The 24,955-nt window shown below is 37.9% G+C and overlaps 4 protein-coding genes and 1 long non-coding RNA gene across 8 annotated transcripts; 3 read left to right on the top strand and 2 right to left on the bottom strand.

The window, feature by feature from the left end:
• Positions 1 to 396: 396 nt before the first annotated feature.
• Positions 397 to 4,890, top strand: LOC143902712 (protein Skeletor, isoforms B/C-like). Its single transcript, XM_077415848.1, has 12 exons — positions 397 to 1,261; positions 1,684 to 1,906; positions 1,998 to 2,106; positions 2,352 to 2,590; positions 2,731 to 3,011; positions 3,104 to 3,240; positions 3,364 to 3,499; positions 3,593 to 3,791; positions 3,926 to 4,026; positions 4,097 to 4,351; positions 4,439 to 4,546; positions 4,679 to 4,890. Exons 1-12 carry the CDS (start codon positions 1,189 to 1,191, stop codon positions 4,867 to 4,869), a joined length of 2,052 nt encoding a protein of 683 aa, XP_077271974.1. The 5' UTR covers positions 397 to 1,188; the 3' UTR covers positions 4,870 to 4,890.
• A 112-nt stretch (positions 4,891 to 5,002) lies between these two features.
• On the bottom strand, positions 5,003 to 11,925 carry LOC143902713 (protein fem-1 homolog A-like). Of its 3 annotated transcripts, none has more exons than XM_077415850.1 (9): positions 11,531 to 11,925; positions 10,333 to 10,831; positions 9,271 to 9,579; positions 8,796 to 9,159; positions 8,669 to 8,729; positions 8,403 to 8,585; positions 8,036 to 8,284; positions 7,754 to 7,879; positions 5,003 to 7,667 (listed from the first exon to the last, which is right to left on the bottom strand). In XM_077415850.1, the coding sequence occupies exons 2-9, from the start codon at positions 10,775 to 10,777 to the stop codon at positions 7,419 to 7,421; spliced, it is 1,986 nt and encodes a 661-aa protein (XP_077271976.1). In that variant the 5' UTR covers positions 10,778 to 10,831; positions 11,531 to 11,925; the 3' UTR covers positions 5,003 to 7,418. The 3 variants fall into 3 exon arrangements, with proteins under 3 accessions (XP_077271976.1, XP_077271975.1, XP_077271977.1); XM_077415849.1 differs by having other exon boundaries at positions 11,615 to 11,925; XM_077415851.1 differs by lacking the exon at positions 11,531 to 11,925 and adding an exon at positions 11,015 to 11,192.
• A 1,729-nt stretch (positions 11,926 to 13,654) lies between these two features.
• On the top strand, positions 13,655 to 16,444 carry LOC143902719 (luciferin sulfotransferase-like). Of its 2 annotated transcripts, none has more exons than XM_077415866.1 (7): positions 13,655 to 13,860; positions 13,932 to 14,138; positions 14,557 to 14,653; positions 14,758 to 14,914; positions 14,989 to 15,109; positions 15,296 to 15,390; positions 15,463 to 16,444. In XM_077415866.1, coding segments are annotated over exons 1-7 (999 nt in total). In that variant the 5' UTR covers positions 13,655 to 13,859; the 3' UTR covers positions 15,784 to 16,444. The 2 variants fall into 2 exon arrangements, with proteins under 2 accessions (XP_077271992.1, XP_077271993.1); XM_077415867.1 differs by having other exon boundaries at positions 13,919 to 14,138.
• Positions 16,445 to 16,864: 420 nt separating this feature from the next.
• Positions 16,865 to 17,443, bottom strand: LOC143902724 (uncharacterized). Its single transcript, XR_013258460.1, has 2 exons — positions 17,296 to 17,443; positions 16,865 to 16,924 (listed from the first exon to the last, which is right to left on the bottom strand). It is a non-coding gene; the product is annotated as an uncharacterized LOC143902724 (long non-coding RNA).
• On the top strand, positions 17,383 to 24,823 carry LOC143902711 (DDB1- and CUL4-associated factor 10 homolog). Its single transcript, XM_077415847.1, has 6 exons — positions 17,383 to 18,209; positions 18,320 to 18,433; positions 18,515 to 18,712; positions 18,799 to 18,970; positions 19,057 to 19,272; positions 19,359 to 24,823. Exons 1-6 carry the CDS (start codon positions 18,004 to 18,006, stop codon positions 20,526 to 20,528), a joined length of 2,076 nt encoding a protein of 691 aa, XP_077271973.1. The 5' UTR covers positions 17,383 to 18,003; the 3' UTR covers positions 20,529 to 24,823.
• The last annotated feature ends 132 nt before the right edge of the window (positions 24,824 to 24,955 follow it).

The raw sequence follows: 24,955 nt of genomic DNA, 5'->3' as shown, positions 1-24,955 counted from the left end.
TTAGTGAATTATTAAAATATGTGTATACTTTCAAGAGAGAGAGAGAGAGAATTTGTCGTTTTATATATATATTTTTGACTTCTTAAATTTCGTTACAATAACATTATCTATGAAACTTTGTGAATTTAATATTTAACTGATATATTTATAATTTTTTAATATTAAAACAACGCAATATTAAAGAAAAGAGAGGCTTGAAAAATTAAAACACCCGAGAAATATTTTTATTCTTAGACTTTTTTAATCTGTTGCGTTCTCGACTAATTATTATCATTTACTTGAATTTTCCACTCTTTTATAGTTGTACTTCTTGCATCTTTCAGATTTAATTTTTCTACCGCATTTTCCCTGCTCCCTTGCAACTTTTCACACATGCCACTCTGTTTTGCTCCAAAAGCTCCGAGTAAACGTTCATCTTATGACTTATTTTAATAAGTGTGGAAAGCGCGACGCAATAATGCAGTTAAAAGAAATACTCTCCGCTTTCTTGATTTCGGATATTTCATTTCGGACGAAAATTGAAAGACTCGCGTATTTCGAATATTGTCGGGGGCACCTCAGGAAGATGGACTATTGCATTAATCGTTGTCTGGTATTTTTATTCATCTGGAAAAAATCCGAGGCGCAATTAACGATTGTTTCGTCGAAGGGCCCCGTTTGTGGTCCAACGTCCTCGCGAACTGGATTCCGGCGGATAACGCGACAATGACCGCGACCGAATGAATTCGTTCTCCCATCGTCGATTGGTCCCCCACGGGCGAGCGCGTACTTTCTCCTTCGTTGTGCGTGGAGTCGCGTCCCACGAAGGCCGCGATTCGGCTTTCTAGTCGCGTTTCCGCTCGTTTCCGCCGCGAGACCAGACCACGGGGACGGGGGAATCGGCGTGGCGTCCAGCGAGCAGCGAGTTCACCGTGACACACACGCGGAGTTCAACCCCCCATATTATTATCCGCGCGTTAGTTTGTTATCGCGCGCGTGGCACCACATCAGATCGCTCGGGATTACTCACCCGCGGATTTAGCCCGACTCGCCTGATTATGAACAATGGATCGCCACGGTTGCACGTAGCTTCCCGATTATCCGTCCGTTCCGGATAACGGCTTCTCGCTCTCTCTGTTCGACGATCTCACGGCGGTCTCCTAAAAGCCAATCGACACACTTTGGAGCACTTGGGAGGAAAATGAAGCGATGGCAGGTGTCGTGAGAAAGAAGGGAACGAGTGCCCTCGTGACGCTTCTAGGATACTTGCTATTTTCCTGCGGTAATTATCAGTCAGAAATTGGCGCGTATTGCAGAAAAATACGCATTAGTAAAAAAAGGAAAGGAGATCGAAATCTCGGGGGGCCCTGGAGAGAAAGCCGAAATCGAACCGAATATCGAAGACATCGCTTTATCCGGCATCGATGTCTCTGACACATATACGAGTCTCCATATACGCGCGGCAGGAAATCTGTAGAGCTTGGAATCGTGAATTCGGAGCAAATTTATTTTAAAAACCTTTATTCTTAGACAATTGTTTTATATTTATATTATATTGGTATATGAATATTTAAATTTGTGAAAGGACGTGAGAGCATCTGCAGCAACATCGTAAAGTTAAACAATCACTATATTTTATGCTATATCATATTTAAGATGTTCTTTCATTAGGTAAAATAAATATTTCCAATTTAATGTCGGCAGCTTATGGACAAGAGGATAATGGAGAAAAGTACAAGGGAAAATATCTGGGAAAATTAAACCCGTATCACCACCAAGTTTCCGGCGATGTCTGGGCCGTGGATCAGTACACCTTGCTGTTGACGTCCTTCAATTACGATGGCAATGGAGCCGACACGTTTTTCTGGGCAGGCGCATCAAATAGACCGGGCCCGCAAGGATTTATCGTCCCCGACGAGTGGGGCAAGTAAGACATATTTCTTTTCGTTAACTTAAAAAGAAAACCTAAGGGGATAAAGTGGAAAAATCGCATCTCGAGTATATGCGTGTTCTTTCAGAACAAACATATTGGACCGGTACTTCAACAAGGATTTTACATTGACTCTGCCAGATAATAAGAAAATAACGGACATCAAGTGGTTCGCAGTGTACGATTTAGCGAGTCAGGTATTATAAATTTTAGAAGAACAAGAATTAATTAAGTCTGTAATTCACATAAGACCTATTTAAAACATGCGAAGCGTCTTAGAAGTTGTAGACTCGTTTTATTCTTGCTTGGAAGTCTTATACTATCGTTTTCGTAACATTTGTAGTTAATACTACATTGTACAAAGCAATCTCGACACCTTTTCTACGACGATCAACGTGGAATCTGTTTGAATGGTTGCTTGAAATGAATTCTTTAATCGTAGAACACCTTCGGCGATGTCTACATTCCGGAGGAGTTTGATCCACCCGCCCCCCAGAAGATATCACAGCTATCGAAGAGATCTCACAATATTTCGTCGGAACCCATCGTGATCCTGGACTCGAAAACTATCAGCATCCCGCAATTTACGTACGACGGGCAAGGTGCAGAAACGTACTTCTGGGTGGGCCTTGGCCCGCAACCTTCCAGCAAGGGCCAGAAAGTACCGGATGAATACGGATAGTAAGAGGAATAAGATAAAAATTACATAATTCTATCGATGCGAATAAATTAATTCCTTTATAAATAATCGTAAAAATCTCACGGTGCTGTAAAGTTATCTGGAAATATATATAAAAGAGTTTGCATTTTTCTCTTTCTAGCATGGATTCTCTTAGGTCATACAATAATGAGGACATCGTGCTGGAACTGCCAGGCGATAAGACAATCTTCAACATAGACTGGCTGAGTGTTTACGACATGAAGACTAAATCCAATTACGGTTCCGTCATTATACCGGACGGACTCAATGTGCCGCCGTCGTTGATAAAAATTATCGAGCAAACCCAGTCTCTCCCGAATTGCGTCCAGCTGCACAAACGATATCAGGTTGCCTGGGAGATCTTTGGTCCGCAGATCACCATTCAATTAACAGGTCAAGTCGGTATGTGTTAACAAGCTCGTAGATTTTCAATTATTGTTTCTCAAAAATCGAGGCTTGAAAGAGAGATCACTCGTGTGTTTTTATTTTTCCAGCCGAAGACGAATACATGGCGTTTGGTTTATCCGGTTCCGAGACCTCCAGCCGAATGGAAGGCGCGGATGTGGCCGTCGCGTATATGGACGACACACGAGGATACGCTACGGACTACAATATTACGGCAAAGGCGCCAGTGTGTAAAGTTATTTAAGTAATCTAATAATTTCGTGAATATAAATGAGAGAAAGAGAGAGAGGGAGAGAGAGATAAATGAAAGACGACGCATTAATGAGAATTTTAATGATTGTGGCGACAGTGTGGGAAAGTTCTCGGTCAGTACAAAGGAGTCTGCAGAGACGAACTTCTTGGTGGTTTAGACAGCAACCAGCTCTACACCGCGGTGAGAGAGGACGGCATCAATACCATCACGTACAGACGTACACTTATTTCATGTGAGTCACGTAGCTAAGCGCGCTTTTTTTTTTTTCTTTATAAACGCTCGTCGCACGACGCAGATCATAAAAATTTATTTTCTTTTTGCGCAGCCGACGTCGGAGACAAAGAATTTCCCACGGATAAACCGGTGTACGTGGTTTGGGCCTTGGGCAGGCTCGATAAAACTAATAACGAACCGAGCTTCCACGATGTGTATCCGAGAAGCGATGTGGTGCTTGAGTTGAGTCGTAAGGAGCCGGACAACACCTGCATCGATTTCACGGAGCATAATAAGAAAATATTTTCGAGGTGCGAAGAACGATTATGCGACGGTCATATATGATAACTTATATATAAAATTATTTTTCACATTGCATAGAACATATCAATTATATATTTTTTCGGGGGATTTTTTGATGTAACTGCTGAGATAATTCTTGCAGAGAACCTTGGCAGAAAACGGAAATATTCGACAGAAGTGTTAGAACGTTCAAAGCAACCATCGGACCCTCCGGAGGAAAACGGGGATACGAGGGAATCACAGGTACAAACTTAATTAATCTTGGCTATTGCTTATCGCTTTTACGATGCGGAGGACTCCAATGTGTTCGCAGGTAAACCGTCGGTGGGTCTTGCCTGGTACATCGAAGGCGCGTTGATACCCGAGTTATACCTACGTCGAGGTTTGACGTACAGCTTTCGCGTTCATGGCGGAAACAATCCGCACAGCGCGGAACTCTATCATCCGTTGATAATAACCGACGAGCCTCATGGGGGATACGACACGCTCAGCGATCTCGCGCAAAGCAAGATCAGGGTGTTGGCTGGCGTTGAACTGACTAGACGAGGTCGACCGCGACCGACCGCAGGTTTGTATATAGATTTCCCTTATTCAAATCAACGTTTATACAAATTTAAATTTATTCGCATTCTTTATTCGATTTGTTATCTTCTAGTTGGGCCGCTTTGCTTAAGCAAGCACAATGGTCGAGACAGAAGACTGGATGATAACTTCCCATCGTTTAAGAAATTCAACCGGACCCTCGTGCAAGTCTGCGAGCCAGGTAAAACCTCTTTCGATCTTAAATCCTTAAAGTTCTCAAGTGGACGTTGATTGAAGTTCAGACGTTCACGTTTTCGAGTTACGATTATCAAGAAACGATTCTCTCCTACATCTTTCTATTTCTCGTGTGCAGGAGAAGGCGGCAACTTGGTAATAAGTCCAAACTCGAGTTGGCCCGACCTGGTCTATTATCACTCCTTCACGCAGGCAAATATGGGATGGAAGATTCACGTCGTCGATTCTTACACACCGAAGAACGGTGCAATCGCGCATAAACTATCATTATTCATTGTAATCGCGACTGTACTTCTCGGTCTATTATAAAAATTGAGTGCATAAATTCATTTGGTAAGAAATATTTTTCAGTTCACATAAGGATGCATTAAGTTATTTTAATGAATGACTCATTCTTGCGCTTCAACGTGTACATATCGATGATACAACATAAAGACGTTAGATCATTGTACGGTTTTATTGAATTAAGAAATTAATACAATAGTTTCTATAATAATAAACTCTGTATTTACAGATTTAATAACAAGATCAATTTTATATGTGCATTTTGTTGTTTTCATCACAGTGAAAGAAACATTAATTTGTAATCATAAAAACAAGAGCAGTTAGATAAAATAAAAGAATGTTAAACGCGTCCTCAAGTTGTCGCCATAACTTTTATTTTGTATACCGTTAATTAACATTACATATGCGATACGTTTCATGTTCGGTATTGAACAGTAAGAAAATCGATGTGAGTTTGTGGAGTATATACTTCTAATATTTACGTACTTAAAAATAAAGTGCCAATTGTAATAATTACTTTCAATTACAATAAAAGTGTAAAACTTTCGCAGATGCAAATCGTATTGGGCTATACAAGAACGTATCATTTATTTCAATTGTTTATTTATTTATATACACAATACGCATTTGTTCTCAATTTTATATCAATTATATTCTCGCTTACATATTGTGTAATTATATGTACAACAAGTTGTAATATCTTACCATTTGTTTACAACAAACATTTGTGATAGCTTTACGTATGAGACATGTGGTCGGTAGTGTAGTATATAGATTCTTATGCAAAAAGTATCGATAAATCTCGCTGTTTACTTTTATTGGCGTCTCACATCTCATGTGGCATATCTTTATAATCCTAAATAAAACGCTTAAATACACGAAAAGCAAGTCCATTTTTGTTACAATTTAGATTAAATTTTTAAGGCTGGTTCCAAATATTACATGTTACATTATTGTTTCTGTGTTATGATATCGCTATCAGTGAACAATTTTTATAATTGTATATATTAAAACTTCAACATTGCACGTCTCAAAATCAACGTTGTGTGATCGTTAGTTTTTCAGCGCTTCAAATATATATTATTATTTTTATAATCTTCACGTTGCAGGTAATAACAAATTTAAATACATGAAAAAATAAATTAGTAAGTAAAACCGAAAAGCCTTAATAACTAGGACTCGAATGTTGATAAATAAACCTGAATAGCAGCTAGCAATATAATGTAATTACAAATTTAATTTAAATGTGATATATTTTGATCGAACTCGATGAATACAATTTTAATGATTCTTTAGAGCCGCTCGATATCATCAAAATTTGAAGATATATATACTCTTATATATATAATATATAATCTTGATGTGTGTGAGACAAAAACAATAATTAGAAATAGAATTTATACAGCGGTAGAAAAGGGAAACATACATTTGGATAGAAAGAAAGAATAGGAAAAACGCGAAAAGCTTGAGAGATACAATCAAACTTTTTAAGTATAAAATCTAAATTGTAGCAGTTTCCATCGCCCGATGAAAAAAGGGGATGAAAGACGTGCCGTAAACCGGTGCTATACTTGTATTCGCGGCTGATATTTAAACGTAATATCAATAGACGTTTCATCAACATCTGAATCACAAAAAGAACATTTAGTAGAATTAATATAAAATATAAAGGCACTCTATTACAGTTCCTATATCAATGGTTTAAAAAATGAAACCATTGGATGATATTCTGAAAATCCATGGAAAAATCAATCTTTCCATTAGACAAATATTATATATATATATAAAAGCACCATACGTAATGACAGTTTATTTTCGAAAATCTTTTTAATGTAGCTTTTTTTCTAAGATGAGTAATTTATCAACAGAGTAAAATTATTGCAGATAGTGTTCTTTCTTATTTCTATGTAGCTATTGTTCGTATCTCCAAAGAAAACAAAATTGAGGATTTCAGAGGATCTAAAAATCTAAACTTTAATGTGCCTGACAATTCATCATATTGGTGTCGATGTTCATATTTTTCACTGCGCGGAGAGTATTTTTTTATCAGTATAATGTGCATAATAATTTTTTAGTGCAAATTTCTCTTAAGCGATAACTTGCAATACCTAAATATAGCTGTCTAAGATTGCAAGAACTCTTAATATTTAATTAGATTACAAGAGTCGCTGTACAGAAGTATTAAAAACGATATTTTACATATTGCAAAGTACCTAATCGAGAAAATTAGTTTTTATAGAAGCATTCTCTTCTCACTCAGTCTTTTCATTTTAACGTCTTAAGCTGCGCGCGATCGTATTTACAATTTAGATCATACTTAATAGAAGTTAAGATTCTAAAAATAGTACTTTCTTTATAATTAAAATTTCGATATTGATGTTACATTTCGCAATTTTATAACATCGCGTTACGTTTCATCTATAATTTACTTATAATTTGCGTTAACTAATTACAAGTAATAATTAACATCACTGTTCATTTATTATATGTGAATCCTTTGATATTGTCGGACTTTTCGGAATTATATTATAACAAAATACATTGCACGATTGTTCTTAATAAACGTCCAATAATTATTTCAAAATATTGTAATCATTATCAATTTCTCTATGAAGTTCCAGGAAATAACGTAACGTAACAGGCAACTCCATACTACGGATTCCATATTTACAAACAGCCTGTGCAGCTAAACATTGAAGGCTAGTATAATTAAGAAGGTTCACGCTATTTAGTGGGTTAGAGGATATCAGTCTAGCTGGTGTATCACCCGCTCTATTTGGCGTATCTAAGTGGGCGCCATAATCCAACAACAATTTTATCAGCTGTTACAAACAGAAGATTCTTAATGTAAGTCGTAAAGTTCGATTTATAAAATTAAGAAAAATATATATGTTTAAAAAATACTTACAGGGTTGTGGAAGTTGTATGCGTTACTTGCTATATGTAAAGGCGTTGACCGCAATATATTTCTGGCATCGACGTAAGCCCCGCAGTCCAAGAGTAATTTAACAACATCCAAACGTGGAAAGATTGCCTGAAAATATATACCATATACATATATTATTTTATACATATATTTCCTTCACATATATTTAATTTATGGTTGACTTTTTCATAAAAAAGAGCATCAAGGGAACACAAACTTTTTAATTACAGAATATTAATTAGTACGTAAGAGATTCATGCTTACGTGCATATCGTCGGCAGATGTAAAATAACTAGAATTAATCGTATTTAAACTAGAAACACAGAAATGAAGAAGCGTGTCCTCTGTATAAACCGATCTTGGATTTTGTTTCACTAAACCACGGACTAGTTGATACATTAAAGCTTTCTCCTCGTCAGAACTCGCAGTTTCTACTAATAGGTAAATAAGATGCGTCACGCATTTCAGAATACGTTCATAACTATCTCTTTGTCTCTTATGCACGGGACGCTTCTGTAATATTTAAATTTGTATAATTGTCAACAAATATATCAATGTGCAACACATATAATTAATTCTCTATATATTATAGATATATAATTTATATATAATATACGCAAATAACATATACCTCTAGCAACTCTCTAGCCTCCGTTAGTTGGCTGGAAAGTAATTTAAATATCGCTACTACATCGAAAAATCGTGGTTCCTGCTTTTCCCGATTACGATCCATCACTTCCAACGTTTTCTCATTCAGATCTACCATAAGCCTTACCAGAGCTTGTGCGGTAAAGCAAGTATCTGCGTACAAGATCTGCAAAAAGCGTTGATAGAATTTAATTAATTTTTCTCCATAGATATAATTATATATAAGATGTTAACACACGTTTTACGTACCGAATCCTTTTCTACCCTAATTTCTAACGCGCGACGCCACAGATCTATACAATGCTGATATCTAGAAAAGAAAACCCACGTAATAAAATATACAATATACAATATTTTAAAAAGCTAAAATATTTACCTTAACGCGTCTGCATACGATGCACCTCTAAACATCAGCCGGAAGAGGGTATCCTTGTGATGCGGACCTAATATCCTCTCGCATATCAACAGGCTTTGTATTCTTATTGCATCCAAGTCAAGCGAGATAGCGCTTAACTCATCCAAATTCGTAAACTCCGTGGCGTTTTTATAAGCTTCCCGTTTTGGTAACACAGGTCTCTTTGGCAAAGGCACTCCGTCATCCGAGTTGACTATTCTGAGAAGAATCGCCGTCCTCCAATATAGCAACGCCATGTGCGTGTCGTTGTGATCGTCGAAAAATGTAGATCCCATCAGCTCGTTTGCGTCTGCCAATCTTTCCGCAGAATACGATACGCTTTCCACTAAAATCACACATGCCCATATATCATAAGACAATGCAACAGCGGAAATTTCTTATTGTATGAATAAACTTAACCACACGTTCCAATATTACATTGAATAAATGATCTCACCTAAATAATCAAATATTTGAATGGCTCCTTTAAGGCAAGCAGTCTGGAGGGCATCATCGTTATAACGAGATCGAAGATGAGGGTCTGCATTATGTTCTAAGAGCAGTTTGGTAGTTTGAAGTCTGTGCTCTTGAATAGCATAATGCAAGGCAGTTTTGTTCTGAATGTCAGTGGCATTCACATCCGCGCCGTGTTCCAACAGAAAAGTACATAACTCCACGCTTTGTACAGAATTTATTAAACATGTTCCGCCATTATAATTCGCTTTTAATATGTCGGCGCCGTTTTCCACTAAATAAGAGACTATGTCTGAAAAATATGTTACCTAAATTCATTCTATTGATCCCTTTGAGATTAATCCAGATAACTTATATTATCTAAGTGTAAACAACTGTGCTTGCTACACCTAAGATTAAATTATGTTATACGGAGAAAAATGTATTTAGTAATAAGCAAATGTTTCTTTAGCATTAACAAGTTACATTAATAATTATCAAATTTTGTACAAATACAAAAATTGAGTAAAGTATATACTCGATTATAATATCGATATCCCTTTAATAATAATTTCACGGAGTAATTAGCACATGTTGCGGCACTTGCAAACAGTCTAAAAGTAGATCTGACCTAGACCTACATACTGTAATATTCTCATATTCTTAGATCATATTCTAATTTAATTTAATTGCAGATATATATTGCTGACTGCTCTGATTGTAAAATATTTACTTGTTTAATACTTTGGGAGTAAAATATTAAGCGTTGTATTATTTTAATTCAAGAGAACAAGTGGATAAAGAACCATACGTGTCATGTTACAAAAGTAGAATAAATTATATTCCAATTATCATATTTCTCTGTTTGAAACTTCTCTCCTTTAACTTCTTTATCCTTTTCGTTAATCTAATTATTTAGAGAAATACAATTTACATATACAGAAACATATATCCGTTTCAACAAAAATGTTTCTCAAGAAATATATGATACATTATTTTTATCCACTTATTTTCTCTTCTCTTTCAATTATATTCTACAAATACAAATTATATTGTAATGCGTTACCCATATGTGTCATGAAACACGCAGATCTAACAGGAGTGGATCCAGAATCGGAGACTGCATTGACGTCAGCTCCATGAGCTATAAGGCATTTTATAACTTCCAAGTTTCCGGACACCGCGGCGCACCACAGCGGAGTGACACAGTGAACCGACCTGTCGTCCGGCACTTCGTACTTTCCTCTTTGTTCGATGTCCGCGTCGCACTTCTTTATGAGGTATTCGACGATCTCCACGTGGCCCCGCTTGCAGGCGATGAACAACGGGGCGCAGCCATCCTTCACGCGAGACACAATTTCCTTTCGCACCTCTTTCTTGTTCTTCTCCAACGCGTTCCTCAACGCGTAAGTGAGTTGCGCCCCCGGTGCCACGTATTTACATTCGTGAATAAGATCGTGAAATAACTGATCCATGGAAAAGTTCCAGCGATGACTGTTGCCAATCCACATTGCCCACTTGCCGAAGCGGTTCAATCGCAGCACCGCTCCTTCCGATTCATAGACCTGAAAGGAATCTCAGGATAAAACACACTCCAAATTGACACTAGAATAATTACAGGCCAACAAGTACAAATAGGTCTATTATTTACAAGCTGTACAATGTTATTTTTCCTATTCTTAAAATGGACAAAAGAACAAATACAAAGTACAAGAAGTTCAGCTACAAAGAACAAGCTTATTATTTACTGAAACTAATGTGACACTTGTCGAAACAATACTGAACGCCGCAAGTCCTTTGTTCCAACTCCTAACAATGCATTCGCCTTCGAACAGATAAATACATCGGCACTTGAACGTAATCTTGATAGAATTTAATTTGATAAAAAAATTTAAAAAAACTGATACACAACTGATCAAATCTCAAAGGTAAGATATTACGCGAGGAAAATATCCTATGTGAGAGTACAAAAACGAATGGAAAATTGCACGAGTTTTCCATTCCTTCAAGGTTGCTCGTCGTAAAAAGACAACGGTCGTGCGTTTCCTTGATCTCTCTCTCTCTCTCTCTCTCTCTCTCTCTCTCTCTCTCTCTCTCGATACGCACGTTCGCGAACGTTTACAAGAACTGAAGAACACGGAATTACGAGCACACACATACATACGCACACCTACACGTGCGCCATACATATAGGCACTCGTAAATACACACGTCAACGAGACACGCGCAAACGAAACATAACCTCTAAAAGGTGGGCGACGCACCGAAAGCGCGCGATCGTCGCCGTTCAGACAGTCGCGGCAGTCTCCGGTCCGGGACGGATCTCACGATGATCGGCGGAGACTCACCCGTGACATGAACGGTCATTCGTCGGCGAACGGGCGCATCCGATTCGAATGCATCGGCGATGTCTATCTCGGTAGCGCACACGTAAATCACAGACGGCAATCAATAAACCACGTGATCGTCGCGGGTGGGGAGGTCACGTGACTCGCTCGCGCGCATGCTTCCGCGCGCGCTCGATTTCTCGAGTTTCCGCGCACCTTGCATCTTGCGATTTGTAACAATGCAAATATTTGTCCATTTTTCTCCTTTTCACTTTTGATCGACTCTTTTCTTTTTTTGGGAAAAAAAACGATATAAAGTTTTCTAAATCTCTACTTTTGTCGTTATTGCAGCTGTACGTATAACAAAACGCGCGTTAAAGCTATATTTTTTTTTGCGCGTACATTTTCGGCCTCCTGTCCTTCTTCAGTTTTTTTTTTTAAACAGTTTTCTCGCTATTAGTAAAAAAAATTTTTTTTAACCATGACTTGAATTTGGAATCTCTCGATTTTTACTTATTGTTTTCCGGTTGAAGCTAATCGGTTTTCCAATCGGCAATCGCCTCTCTATTCTCATGATGATATGATAATAAAAACGGCTTCTTATCGCGAAAATAATAAAGGCAAAAATGTGGAGACGAGACGTCTCTGCTTCGCAGCTCTCTTAAATTTGCTACAAGCAAATTCGCTAACGCATAAACGCATTGCATTGCTGTTTGTAAAAATAATCTTTTGTTGTCGAAAAAAAAACCGGTGTTTTCGATCACGCGGAATGCACAGGAATGCACTCGCTGTGCAATCGGCTCCCAATGCAACCGGTTGACTTTCTCTGAAAGTGAAATCTTCGCTCGAGAAAGTTAATAACGTCGCAAATAATTCAAACATGCTTAAATATCGCTCGCGCTTTACATTTCCTAATGCCGCGTAATCTTTCGACGACGGCTTACGTTTGATTGAGAGTTATCTCAGCGGGATATAAGAAAAAAGGAAGATATCGCTTGTGCCAGATTTCAATTCATGATTGTATTTCTGGTTCTTCAAATATTTTTCATATTTTGTATTAGATAATTAGATGATAAGTTTATATTATAAATAAAATTCTATTCTGAATTCTAACGTGAATTATAAATCGTCTAAAGTAGTGTGCTCGATATATTTGTTCTCGCATATTTCTATTAAGAGAATGTTCTCCCTTCTCTTTTTTCTAAACTTGATATAAAAATGTCGATAATAAGATACAAATGTCAACACGGTGAAATAAATGTTCGAATAGTATCTCAGAATAGTATTAGAATATATAGTTGCTTTCCATTTACACTCAAAGTGATCTGAGTCACTGAGTTATGTGAGTATTTTATACTCAGGTAATATATGTCATTTTGTAGTATTTAGCTGGCTTATTTCGTTGACAAAGCTACCGCGTAATATAATACAGGTCTCGATTGTGGATAAAAACTCGGTTGAATCTCATTTGCCAGCATGCAAAAAGAACGTGCATTTAACTGAGTTATGACGTCACAAGTGAGAATTATCTGAGTTTTTATGTAAATGGAAAGCAACCAATATCGTTTTTCTTAGCATATATGCAAATCCACTGAATAATGAATACTGCAAGAAGTTATAAATCATACATTATTTATCACGCTGAATATAATTTTCTATTTCTGTTTTTTAATTTTGCAGTCTATAATCTGTTAATTGAATTTAAAACTCCCTGTAAATAAAATTATTTGTAAACTGAGAGTTGCTGAAATCCTAGCACATCTAACTCCGTATACTTATGATGATATATAATTCTTAATTAATATTTCAGGAAGCAAATTAGGAAACGGCGAGGTCGCACACACACATACGCACAGTGGATTCAAATAGAAAAAAAATCAATAGTTATATAAACAAAAAACAACAAATGTATTTGTTGTAAATATATTTGCAATGTAAATGTACTCGCGATAAAGAATCACGTGATATACTTACGCATATTGCTACAACATGCTCTTGTTCAATGCAAATAATGAGCGGAATTGACGACGTTATTTACGTTGCAAATATAAAAGTAAGAAAGTCATCGTAAACAGGAAATAGGAGAAGGACCGGTAAAAAGTATCCCAGCCCCGGTAGTGCATGGGTCATCGGATTCAAACGGCCGGGTACATTCGTTTCTCTGCGAGTCGCGTGTGTAACAGCATCCGAGTGTGTGCAGTCTGTACTTGAGGTCACGTTAGATTTGCGCATCTTCATATCTGCATAATATAAAAATTGTAGAACAAGTGAGTATCAGATATAAAATTGTCAGTCGAGTGCTTTTTTGGCTTTGACTTTGTACAGCATTTTTTTGCAGTGAGTAAAGGGTCGATCGTGTTCTCGACTAGGGACGATGAGACGGGAGAAAAGTCAGACGAGATATTCGGGGGGAAGAAGCCTAGTCTTGTGAAGGTACAACCTAGTGGTTGCTTGTTACCGGCGAGATTTATTTTCTACGCGCAGAAGATACGTGACATGCCGGTGTACGAGGATGACATTTGGATGATCTCGTTTCCTCGAACTGGTGAATATCTCACAATCGGTAACGCGCGTAATTTTAAGTAAACGTGGTTGCGCAATTATTAAAAAATGGAAGAAAAAAATCGAAACGCGACTTTCTCGATCACGAGCGATACAAAAAACTGAGATAAATTGTAATTAATTCCACATAACGTAATTATAGGGTGACTTGGATCAAATGCCAATTAACTTAATCGGCAATTAATTGATCCATTGATATCTGAGGTATTTTGTTAATGCGGACAGAGTACTAAACTCTTTACTATTTAACACATCGAAAGAATAACTGAATTAGAGATGAGTTATCTGTCGTAATCAATTTTGTCGGTTGAATTAGTCACTGATTAAGTTAATCGGGATTTGATCAAAGTGTTACCTTTGTTTTCTTAAATGTATAGCTTCTTGATACGAATAAATTTTAGGGAGTCACTGGGCAACGGAAATGACGTGGTGTATCGGCCACGATTTTGATTACGAAAAAGCCCGCACAATCATATTAATGCGGAGTCCTCTTCTCGAGTAAATCGATTTGATTTAATATTTTGTACACTTCTCACTCTTGTAAGAGAAATTATGTTATCCTAATCGTTATCCTATCGTTCTCCTATTTTTTCTCTTTGTAGGAGTTCGCTTCTCTACATCAATGGAAAATTTGACGATTGGTTCGAAAAACTAGGCAACTCCGTCGAAAATGTAATGAAGATGCCAAGACCACGATATATAAAAACTCACCTGCCATGGGACTTATTGCCAAGACAACTTCACGAGAAAAAGCCAAAGGTGATGACGCAACGTACAAATGTAAAATATCATGATTATTCCCTTTATAACATGTCGATTTTCCTCTTTCGCAGATAATTTATTTGACGAGAAATCCAAAAGACGTCTGTGTCAGTTGTTACCATTATTACGGACTATTCCACGGCCTGAATGGAAGCTTCAACGATTATGCAGAATTGATGCTGCGTGACGGTGGTACGTTAAACACGCATTATTGAATTAGAAAATGACGCCATTTCTAGAATGTAAAAGAAAATATATCAAAATTAGCATTAAAATGAAGAAAGTTGTAAGGAAAATCAGAAATGTTAAAGTCAACATTTTTGATTCTCCTTACAATTACCTCCTTAAAATTAAATTTAAGAAATAATGTTTGTTTAGTGCCGTACGCCCCATTTTGGGATCACATTCTGCCCTTCTGGAAGAGGCGAAATCAAGATAACATGCTGTTTCTGACGTATGAAGAAATGAAACGGGTAAAGCACGCATTTTTTTTTTTATCTTCGCGGATTTCTCTTAATTATTAAAACGCGCGTTGCTCTTCGCAGGATCAAGTGGGGGCGATTAAGAAGACAGCGAAATATTTAGGCAAAACCGTAACGGACGAACAAGTTAACGGGCTGCGCGAACACCTAAAATTTTCCAAAATGGTGGAAAATCCATCGGTGAACATAAATCTGCTGCTAAATGACAAGGATGAACCGAACGACGATCCGAATCTCAATTTCATCAGAAAGGGCAAAGTCGGCGATTGGACGAATTACATGTCGGAAGATCTCGCTCGACGGTTCGATAAATGGACGGAGGAGCATCTCAACGGGACCGGCCTGAAGTTCGATGTGGACGTTATGTCCGACGAAGAACAATAGCTTCGTATTATCCCCACCTGAAAGAATTATGAGAATTTTTATTTTTGATTGTAAACCTAATCGATTTGTCATGGGAATTTATCATATTCAAAAACACCGTAAAATCGCATAAGATCCCGATTTGTACGTGCAGAATCGTACAGAATCGTACACTTGAAGACGGGTTTATAATTCGCACCGGACTATTTGAGAATATAATTTTATTTGTAATTTTACATTCTGTGATTTTGATACACGTATGTGTTTAATTTAATACATATATAAATTGTTTTTCTTAATTCTTCAAATTCTTTTTCGGTTACACGATAATAAACTTATGATAAAAATATTATCTTGAAATCTAATGCTATATATAGGTACAATATATAACCAAAGAAAGATATTAAGGAAATTATATAGGGATAGGAAAAAGATAGAAGCGGAGATGAGAAAAGGATGGGGGAGAGCGGTATGTGATAAAATAATGACGAGTTTTTTTAGCGTGAGGAAGATCCTGTCAAAATTTTGTTAGTTTTGGTGTGGTTGACTGGCGATGTGCGGATGGATGAATGTATTAAAGGAACCTATCGTAAACCAAGTTTACTTCTTTTTTGGCAGTAGCCGAAGTTAAATAAATATTATTATCTTGAAATCTAATGCAAATTATAACTGCAAAATGGAATCAATACGTTAATTTGTTCTCGGATACTAAGCTTCTACGTAACTCTTTCCCTTTTCCTTAAACTTCCTAGCTTAAACAGTAGTAAATAATAATAATAGTGATAAGAAATAAACGTATCCGCGCGAATCGCGCCGCCATATGACACCTACCTTGGCCTTTTCGCGGTTTTCGGACCGATACGATGAGCCGATCGGGAAATCGCGGCTAATCATCCATAGTCCGCAAGCCTACACGATGCGACACTCGCCCGTTGTTGTCGCGCGCCTCTCTTCCCGACGTTCCGTGTTGTACCCACGACGTGGCGATAAGATGAGCGAATAATCGTGAAACGCAAGACGCAAGGTTCGTGGGTGGTGGGTGCGCCGCGCCGCGGTAGTGGATGGGCTAGATTCAAATGAATTGGTACTTTCACCCCACGAGTGGAGGCGCTCTGAATATCGATGTATCGATAGATTGCGCATTGAAGATCACCCGGAAGTTCTGTCGACATATGGCGAATTGGGGCACAGCAGTAGAGAATAATTCTGATGATATATGTTGTATTAAAAACGACTGTGTAAGGGCTAAATAAATAATTGTCTATTCTCAATTTTGCAGTCTACGATCTGTTTAATCCATAAAATTCATGTTACTTGTTAAATGAAAATTGCAGAAATTCTAATCGCGCTTATAAATATTATAGTAGCATAATAAATGTCCTATAATAAAGTATAAGACTTTTTTTCGTTAATTGCATTTCGCGTTCTCACACACACACAAACACACACACACACACACACACGCGCGTTAAATATTCTCTCTTTCTCTTCCTTGTTTCAGAATTCACTGTGGAGAACGTTGCTCTCTTTTACTTTTTAATCGCGTGACGCGCTCATCGCGATTCGCGACTCGCGACGGTGATGTTCGGAGTCGATGCCAGCGATGACAGGCAGTCCAGGCAGAGGCGCGGAGAAGCAGAGTCAGAGCGATCAGCAGTGATCAGCAGCAAAGATGGCGCTGGTCTGTGTTATGTCAGATTTTTAAAATTGATTTGAACTCCGTCGGGCACCTTTTTCCGTCGGACACGACGACGCGGGGTATCGGATCGTTCCCGTACTGCCGTTTTCGCGCCACGCCGCGCATCGCGTTGCGACCCGCGAGCGAAACGCCGGACAGCGATGACCGCGGTGAGTCACGTGTAACAGTCGCGCCGTTAGAATTTTCGCATCCTAACCTAGTCCCCCGCGGCTCGTTGAACCTTGAACCGTTTTGTCGGAGTTCTCGATTTTCCCCATGGGACACCGCGAGTCCGCGACGAGGCACGTGGAAGGTGCCGACTGAGCGCGTCAACCGCGAAAAGGAGGAAGGTCGGAAAAGAGAGGAGGTTCGGTGGGTCGTCCGGCTGCCGAAGCAGGACAGGATCGTTCGAAGCTCCGGTCTTGCGAGGCTTTTCACTGGTCCCCGGAGGACTTTGCGTCCTCGCTCCGGACGCTCGCCTCGCCTCGCCTCGCCGATCGTCGCCAGCGAGCCGGCGGACGCGCTTCGATTGGATGCGGCTAAGATCAACATCTGGCTGAGAGATGCCGAAGATAAGGATCAAGCAGACGCCGAACAGTCTCTGGTTAAGGCAACGCGAGCTGGGTGTCAAGTTTCCACTGGGCCACAGCGACGACTTCCACAAGACCCTCTACTCCTCCATCCAGCCCATCACCTCGTGGGACCATGGGGATAATCTGACCGCCGCGAGGCACGGTGGAGTATTCAACTTGGAGTACTCGCCAGACGGGTCAGTAGCGAGTAGCGACTGTAGCGATTCTAGCAACAAACGCTAAATCCGTTTCGCGTTGCGATCGTTGATCGTCACCTGCTGATCGAGACTTTTGATCAATGTTGCAGGTCCCTCTTGCTGGCGGCGTGCGAGAAGAAGAGTATTTTAATGTTTGACCCATTATGTAGGAAATTGATACACGCGATAGATAATGCTCACAATGACTGCGTCAACTGCGTAAGGTCTGTAAGGTGATCTCTATCGTCCGTAGTTGCCGGAAAGGAAGACCGCACGGTAAAGATGTGAAATATTGTGTCGATTAGGTTTCTGGATCAGCGTATGTTCGCGACTTGTTCGGACGACAGTACGGTTGCTCTGTGGGACGCCAGGAACTTGAAGCAAAGGATAAGAACTCTTCAGGGGCATTCCAATTGGGTTAAAAACATAGAATACAGTCCGAGCGATAGCTTGTTATTGACCAGTGGATTTGACGGTAGCATATATACTTGGGATATTAATAGGTAAGACATTTAATTACGCGTAACTCTTTTTCTCACATCTCATATTGTATGGCTCTAATCATGTATTTTGCAAATGTGTCTTACAGTTTTACAGAAAATAGCTTTGTGTACAATCGTGTGTTTCATACAAATGGATTGATGCGAACAAGACTTACTCCTGACGCTAGCAAAATGTTAATATGCACTACATCGGGATATCTCATCGTAATACATAATCTTAAACTTAGCACGCTGAGTCAGGATCTGGCAGGATTCAAGGTACTTGTTGTTTCTCAAATTACACTTTGATAACTGTAAACCTGATGACCTCAAGTCGCTTTTATTGTACTGTCTTGTTCTTGCAGCCAAATATGTACAGGCTAATGCAGTTATCTCAAACTACCATACCGGTCGCAGCGAGTTACACACATCTCTTTGCTCACACTCGTACCCATAATAGAGTAGAATTTCTTACCGATTTTCCTATAGGCGACGACGCTGAGGTGATATCCAGCTTGCAAGTTCATCCGCAGGGATGGTGCGCCTTGTCCCGAAATGTCAGCAGTGGAGAAAAATCGGAGGTTTGTTTGTCCGCGTGTTAAATCGCGCATTGCGTTTAGCAACTTTATTATCCGCTGATAAATCTCATCGACGTTTTACCCTGCAGTGGACTTGTGTTCACGACATACAAGAACGTGAGGCGTCCAGCAATGTGGAACGAGTCAATGAGGGAGAGGAAGGCCGCCTAACGAGTCTAAATATGGAAGAGTTCGAGGACTTCCCTCAGTCGCAATCGTCGCGCTCGGGAATGACGTCTTCCTTCGTGATAGAGAATGGGAATCGTGCCCGGATAGTACACGACGTGTCGGACGTAAGATCGAATTCTTTCGATTCGCCTATCCGCGTGTCCGCGGACGCCGCGCCGTCATCGATCGGATCGTCGCGAAATAGCTGGCAGGTAACGGCGCGCAGAAATCTGCGGTCCCAGTCGAGGAGTCCGCGCCCGGATAGAAACGCAGCGAGAACGACGTTCGACATGGTCGAGGTAAGCTCGAGCACGAGCGCCGCCGCCGATTCGAGGGTAAACGCGATTCACGACGACGACAGAGAGGACCAGCGCGTAGACGATAACGACAATTCGGCGTACGATGCGTCAGCCGATGACAGGATCTATAGATCTCCCAGGCCACGTTCTCAGCTCAATGAATTACGGCGACGTAATATGATCGACAATTTCACTAGTGGTAACGTAGAATTGCACGTGAGCACGTCTGACGTGTGGGAGGCACTCGTGGCAATCAGGGAAGCTAGACTTCGCAGGGAACGGGAGAGTCAGTTTTATCCCGGTACCGAGAGAAGAGACTGGCTGCCTAGGTCGAATAACGGCGTGAGCGTGAATCTTCCTCGGTCGTCCCACACGGTTGTGATAATCGGCGACCGTACGCGGGTACAAAATCTGCAAAACCGTCAAAATTTGCAGACCATGTACGCGATACCGAGGAATCACAAGATCCACCAGAACACGCCCAGATTGACGCATTACATCGAGGAACCCAATGTCGGTTCCGGTTATATCAAGGAACTGTGCTTCTCGGCCGACGGTAGATTGATATGCTCGCCGTTCGGTTACGGGGTACGATTACTGGCGTTCTCGAATAACTGCTCCGAGCTGTCTAACTGCGTTCCACCCGCCAACGAGTCTGTACAGCTTCATGAGTTAGCGACGCACATTGGCCATTCCGATATTGTTGTTAGCACGAAATTCTCACCTAAGCACTATCTGCTCGTGTCCGGCTGCCTCAGTGGCAAGATCGTCTGGCACCAGCCGGTGGTTTAGCTAAATGGATAATTGCTTTAGGCACTTTGTTATTTTTCATTAATAGGTCTCTTGGTAGATGGATATATTTTGTCGCTTTGTACACAAGATCATGCTGATTACGCAACGTGTGTGAGAATCTTTTTGTTAATATTATATAATTTATATGATTATATATATGAAATTACATATAATTATATTTTTACTTGATATGCCTTTTTTTAATAAATGTTATATATTTAATATATATATTATATCACACAATATATATATATATATATATATATATATATATATATGGTAATACATGTATAGATATATGTATACGGTTCCACATTTTCTACTACTTAATTACACTTTCTATCTTGAGAAAAGGTGAAGTTTTGCGATATTTATTTTATATTTAGGTTTCAAAAGAAGGAAAAGTTGCCGCTATGTTTTAGTTGCACGTATGCCATATATGTGATTCGTGATAGTGTGATTCACGCGTGCACACACACACACACACACACACACACACACACGCGCGCGCGCGCGCGCGCGCGCGATAGAATATATTAAATAAACAATTATTACATCTCTCATCGCTATCTATAAATTTAATAGATAGCGATGATGATACGAATGATAATAATAATGGACAAAAAAAAACATTAACGTTCTTATACGATCGTGTTAGTAACGTAATCAATTTCTTGATATTATTTCTTATATCAAGTTAACTGTTTTTATAAATTTATTTTTGGTCGATAAGTCGAGCAATAGATAAAAATACTGAACACAATGGAATATATTTACTAATCCTGCAAACTCATCTGACTCGCAAAATTTTAAGCATTTTTTGTTTGAAAACTTGAACGTCAATCACGAGCTATATACAGATATAAAGCGTAAGATATCAAAAGTTTTATTTACAAAGGCATCGAGTATATAATTCATATTATATATTTATATGTACATATATAATACATATATAAATCGTGGTTTCAATAATTAAGTTCGTACATCGCTAACGTGTCAATATAGATCATTTTTATATTAAAAAATAAAATAATTATTAATAGAAATTATCTCGGAGAAAATCATTCTCTGGATCAGTGAGCTTTAATTTTTTGTTTGTTTTAAATTACGTAAATTCTTTAAATATGTTTTCATATTTCCGTAAAAAAAAAATATATATCTAGCTTTATTTTTAATTTCATTGCGGTAGACTGTGCAGAAACTCGTACGGAAGTGTATCGAACATGAGAGTGTATATCGATTTAAAAAAAATCTTTATTTAAGAGCTACTATTCTTATATTTATTAGCATTAACTATTGCAGGAAAAGCTGTAATGTGATGCACGGTAAAGATAAAGGATATAAGTGTTCATATAATGAACATTTACATCACCTATCTCTGATTGATAAAAAAAAACCATGGGAAATCAAGAATTAAATGTATTCTTGATTTGTTATGTGATATATTGCTTCACGGAGAAGCCGAATGTTCTTGATTCTACTAAAGATTGTTACAAATAAGTTGAAGATTTTACTTATCTTAAAATTTTCTTAACGAAAGAAATTTATGATTTCTATTTCTACGTCATTAATTGTAATGGCAAGTTCTTTGATTAAGTCTTTTTTTCCCGTGAAAAAGGACTTTCTTTCACAAGAAAGGATAAAATAAAATTCCATCGTTTACTCACATCTCTGACGCACTGTTCGTCAGTAAACCATGTATTACTTTGAGAACAAATTTTTGATCAAAGAATTGTCACTTGTGCATAAAAATGCACATATATATATGTATGCTGTACCGATATATAAAAAATACGGCCAGTGACTGATTGTGTTTTAAACTTATACATTATACTTCGCGCAATGTCCAAACATGTAACAAATCTTTTCGATCACATTTTTAGTTGTCCAATTCAGGATTGGCGTTGCATTAAAGTTTGTATAGCTTCGTCAGATCGTTAGAATTTTCGTTTATGTCCAATAAAATTGTCGCTAATGGTAGAAAGTGCGGAACATCCTTCATTTCTTATTTCTTCTTTGCGCGTAACACACCTGTCCAATATTGCTTTCTCTCATAAACATGTATTAATAGATTATAAGAAATAAAAATTGGCAGCTATATTATGTATGTTACATTTGGCGTATGTGATATAATAGCGCTATAATAACGTTGCATTTTTTTTAAAGAATTCGTAAACGGTTATCAAGTCGAATTCAGAGCTATATCGTACCTCTTTGCAAGAACGATATATTTAAGAAAATCAATTTTTTCTAATCAATTTGCAACCACGTATAATATACGTTACTTATGTTCAACTTTTCATCTATGAGAGTGATGAAAATGACATTGCAATATCATGAAACGTCTTAGTATCTTTTATAGTATTTTTATAAATAAAAATTTAAGAACACCAAAGTTATATGTAGACCGGTATTCATAGTCAGATCTTAAATTTAAGATCGTCTTAAGTTTAGATGCTGTACGACTCGTTTCCACGTTCCTTCGTTGACTACGGAGAATCTAAAGATGAACTTAAGACGTGTGTGTATATATAAGATTTGACTATGAATACCGGCCATAATGCCCATTAATCAGAAAGACATATTCTGTCGCTTTGTCGAGAATGTCTGCAATACATATTATAAACGTGTCTAACACGATAAAAGAGGAGTATAATCGGATTACAGTGTACGCGGGATGAGACATGAAATTAATCGACCGTCGCACGTATGCAATAATGCAGTAGTTAATTTGCAATATTACCTGTATAGGAAAAGCTATCGCGGTCATTTATATAAGGATAAATTTTATCATTGAAGATAAACATGACTGGGTGTATAAAAATATGTATATTATCTAAAATCGTAGAAAGATAATTATAACCGAGTGTTCAAATCTGTCATTATTTAGACTTGTATAATTAAGAAGGATGAGGGAGAAGAGAAGGATGGCATATGTGTAAATACGTTGACGACTTGACGATCATAATTTCCGCGTTTGAGCTGTTCGATACAAATTACATCCATGTATACATACCTCCAAGTTTTGGATCAGTCATCGACGTTATATACCAGATAAGCATTCGAGAAATCGCATTGATTAATTATTTTTATGTGCTTTTTTTTGCAAATAGAAGAGCTTTTACACGCCAGTATCCTGTTTGAAAAGATAGGGTTTATGAAACATATGCTCTAAAACATTTGGAATTATATTATGATGCAATTTAAAGCTGTTTGCTTTTATATCTTGTACGTTTTCTATGAAAATATCTTTTCCTTTATGACTACGTGTTAATTAGAACGACCACGACCATCATTTTGACCGTAAAATCTTTTTTAACGACGCAGGAAATTACAGAAAATGTTCAATACAATGATCGACCGCGGAGCGGAGGTCTGCATTGTTACACCTATATGTATACCTGGCATCGTGTCATTGTCTTGATTTCCGATAATACGATATTCTAACGGTAACTGATCCGAAACTTTAGTTGATGAAGATCGGTAATTTAAAAAATTATTCTCTTGCGTAATATCGACGCAAAAGTCGCATATAAAATTACGGAATGTATACATTTTGTGCTCATGAACGCTAAACGTGCAGCGGCAGATGACATGGATTATGAGTGTGTTTTACGCTCATATTTCTCTTGCGAACAAATTGCCCAAACTTGGGAAAATAATTTTTATATACGTAGGATTTTCTATTGCTTCTTCTCATAGATATTTAGGGAAGTTATAAGGAGGTATATTCAGAAATATTAAAAATTGCATGAAATTTAAAACACAAGCCCTTTTATAAATGGATAGGTAAAAGCCATAGTGGTGTAAGTCAAAGTTTTTAAAATATTGACTCGTGTGCATAGATGCAATTTATGTACTGTATAGATTGCATCTATGTCAATATCTTAAAAAATTTGACTTACCAGATAATGTCAGCATAAAAATGTTTGTAGATTTTTTCACCGATTAGTTTCTGACAATATTTATAACAAAGTTCAAGCGCTTATTGACGATCATTAAGGATAATATTTTCCGCGTGTTAAATTTTACGTAATTCTTAACATTTCTGATTCTCCTTACAAATTCCTTAAATTAAATCCCTACGTGGGCATTTCGTAAAAATACGATTTATTGTAAATTGTACAATAGATAACGGATGAAGATGAGCGATCCGTTCATAGATTATCTTTTCTTTTATTACAACTAGGGACAAGTGGTTTCTATCGGTTCTTCTCGTATAATGTTAACGTTGTGTAGTTGCGTGAAGACTTGTTTTTTTATTTGTATACAATAAAACATTGCTTAATATCGTATTTGCGCATGATTCATTTTAAACAGATATTCCCAAATTCGCGTTCAAAGATACCATAATAAAAAATTCCGTGACAATTATTTAAAAACTTTAGTTGACGAAAATGACATTTTATTATATATTCTTCAAATTA

Source organism: Temnothorax americanus, unplaced genomic scaffold, assembly GCF_048541705.1.
Source record: "Temnothorax americanus isolate GAGA-0224 unplaced genomic scaffold, ASM4854170v1 Scaffold4, whole genome shotgun sequence".
Lineage (NCBI taxonomy): Eukaryota > Metazoa > Arthropoda > Insecta > Hymenoptera > Formicidae > Temnothorax > Temnothorax americanus.
Note: the sequence above shows the minus strand (reverse complement) of the source record. Positions and strands in the feature narration are given on the sequence as shown.

Coding starts and splice junctions, on each gene's coding strand:
- LOC143902711 (XM_077415847.1), top strand. CDS start 18,004: ATGCCGAAGATAAGGATCAAGCAGACGCCGAACAGTCTCTGGTTAAGG. Junction 18,434..18,514: donor GACTGCGTCAACTGCGTAAG/GTCTGTAAGGTG, acceptor TGTGTCGATTAG/GTTTCTGGATCAGCGTATGT. Junction 19,273..19,358: donor GCAGTGGAGAAAAATCGGAG/GTTTGTTTGTCC, acceptor TTTACCCTGCAG/TGGACTTGTGTTCACGACAT.
- LOC143902719 (XM_077415866.1), top strand. Junction 14,915..14,988: donor TTCACGAGAAAAAGCCAAAG/GTGATGACGCAA, acceptor CCTCTTTCGCAG/ATAATTTATTTGACGAGAAA. Junction 15,110..15,295: donor ATTGATGCTGCGTGACGGTG/GTACGTTAAACA, acceptor ATGTTTGTTTAG/TGCCGTACGCCCCATTTTGG.
- LOC143902712 (XM_077415848.1), top strand. CDS start 1,189: ATGGCAGGTGTCGTGAGAAAGAAGGGAACGAGTGCCCTCGTGACGCTT. Junction 3,500..3,592: donor CAGACGTACACTTATTTCAT/GTGAGTCACGTA, acceptor CTTTTTGCGCAG/CCGACGTCGGAGACAAAGAA. Junction 4,352..4,438: donor TCGACCGCGACCGACCGCAG/GTTTGTATATAG, acceptor GTTATCTTCTAG/TTGGGCCGCTTTGCTTAAGC.
- LOC143902713 (XM_077415849.1), bottom strand. Junction 9,160..9,270: donor TCAAATATTTGATTATTTAG/GTGAGATCATTT, acceptor GTGTGATTTTAG/TGGAAAGCGTATCGTATTCT. Junction 7,668..7,753: donor CATACAACTTCCACAACCCT/GTAAGTATTTTT, acceptor TGTTTGTAACAG/CTGATAAAATTGTTGTTGGA.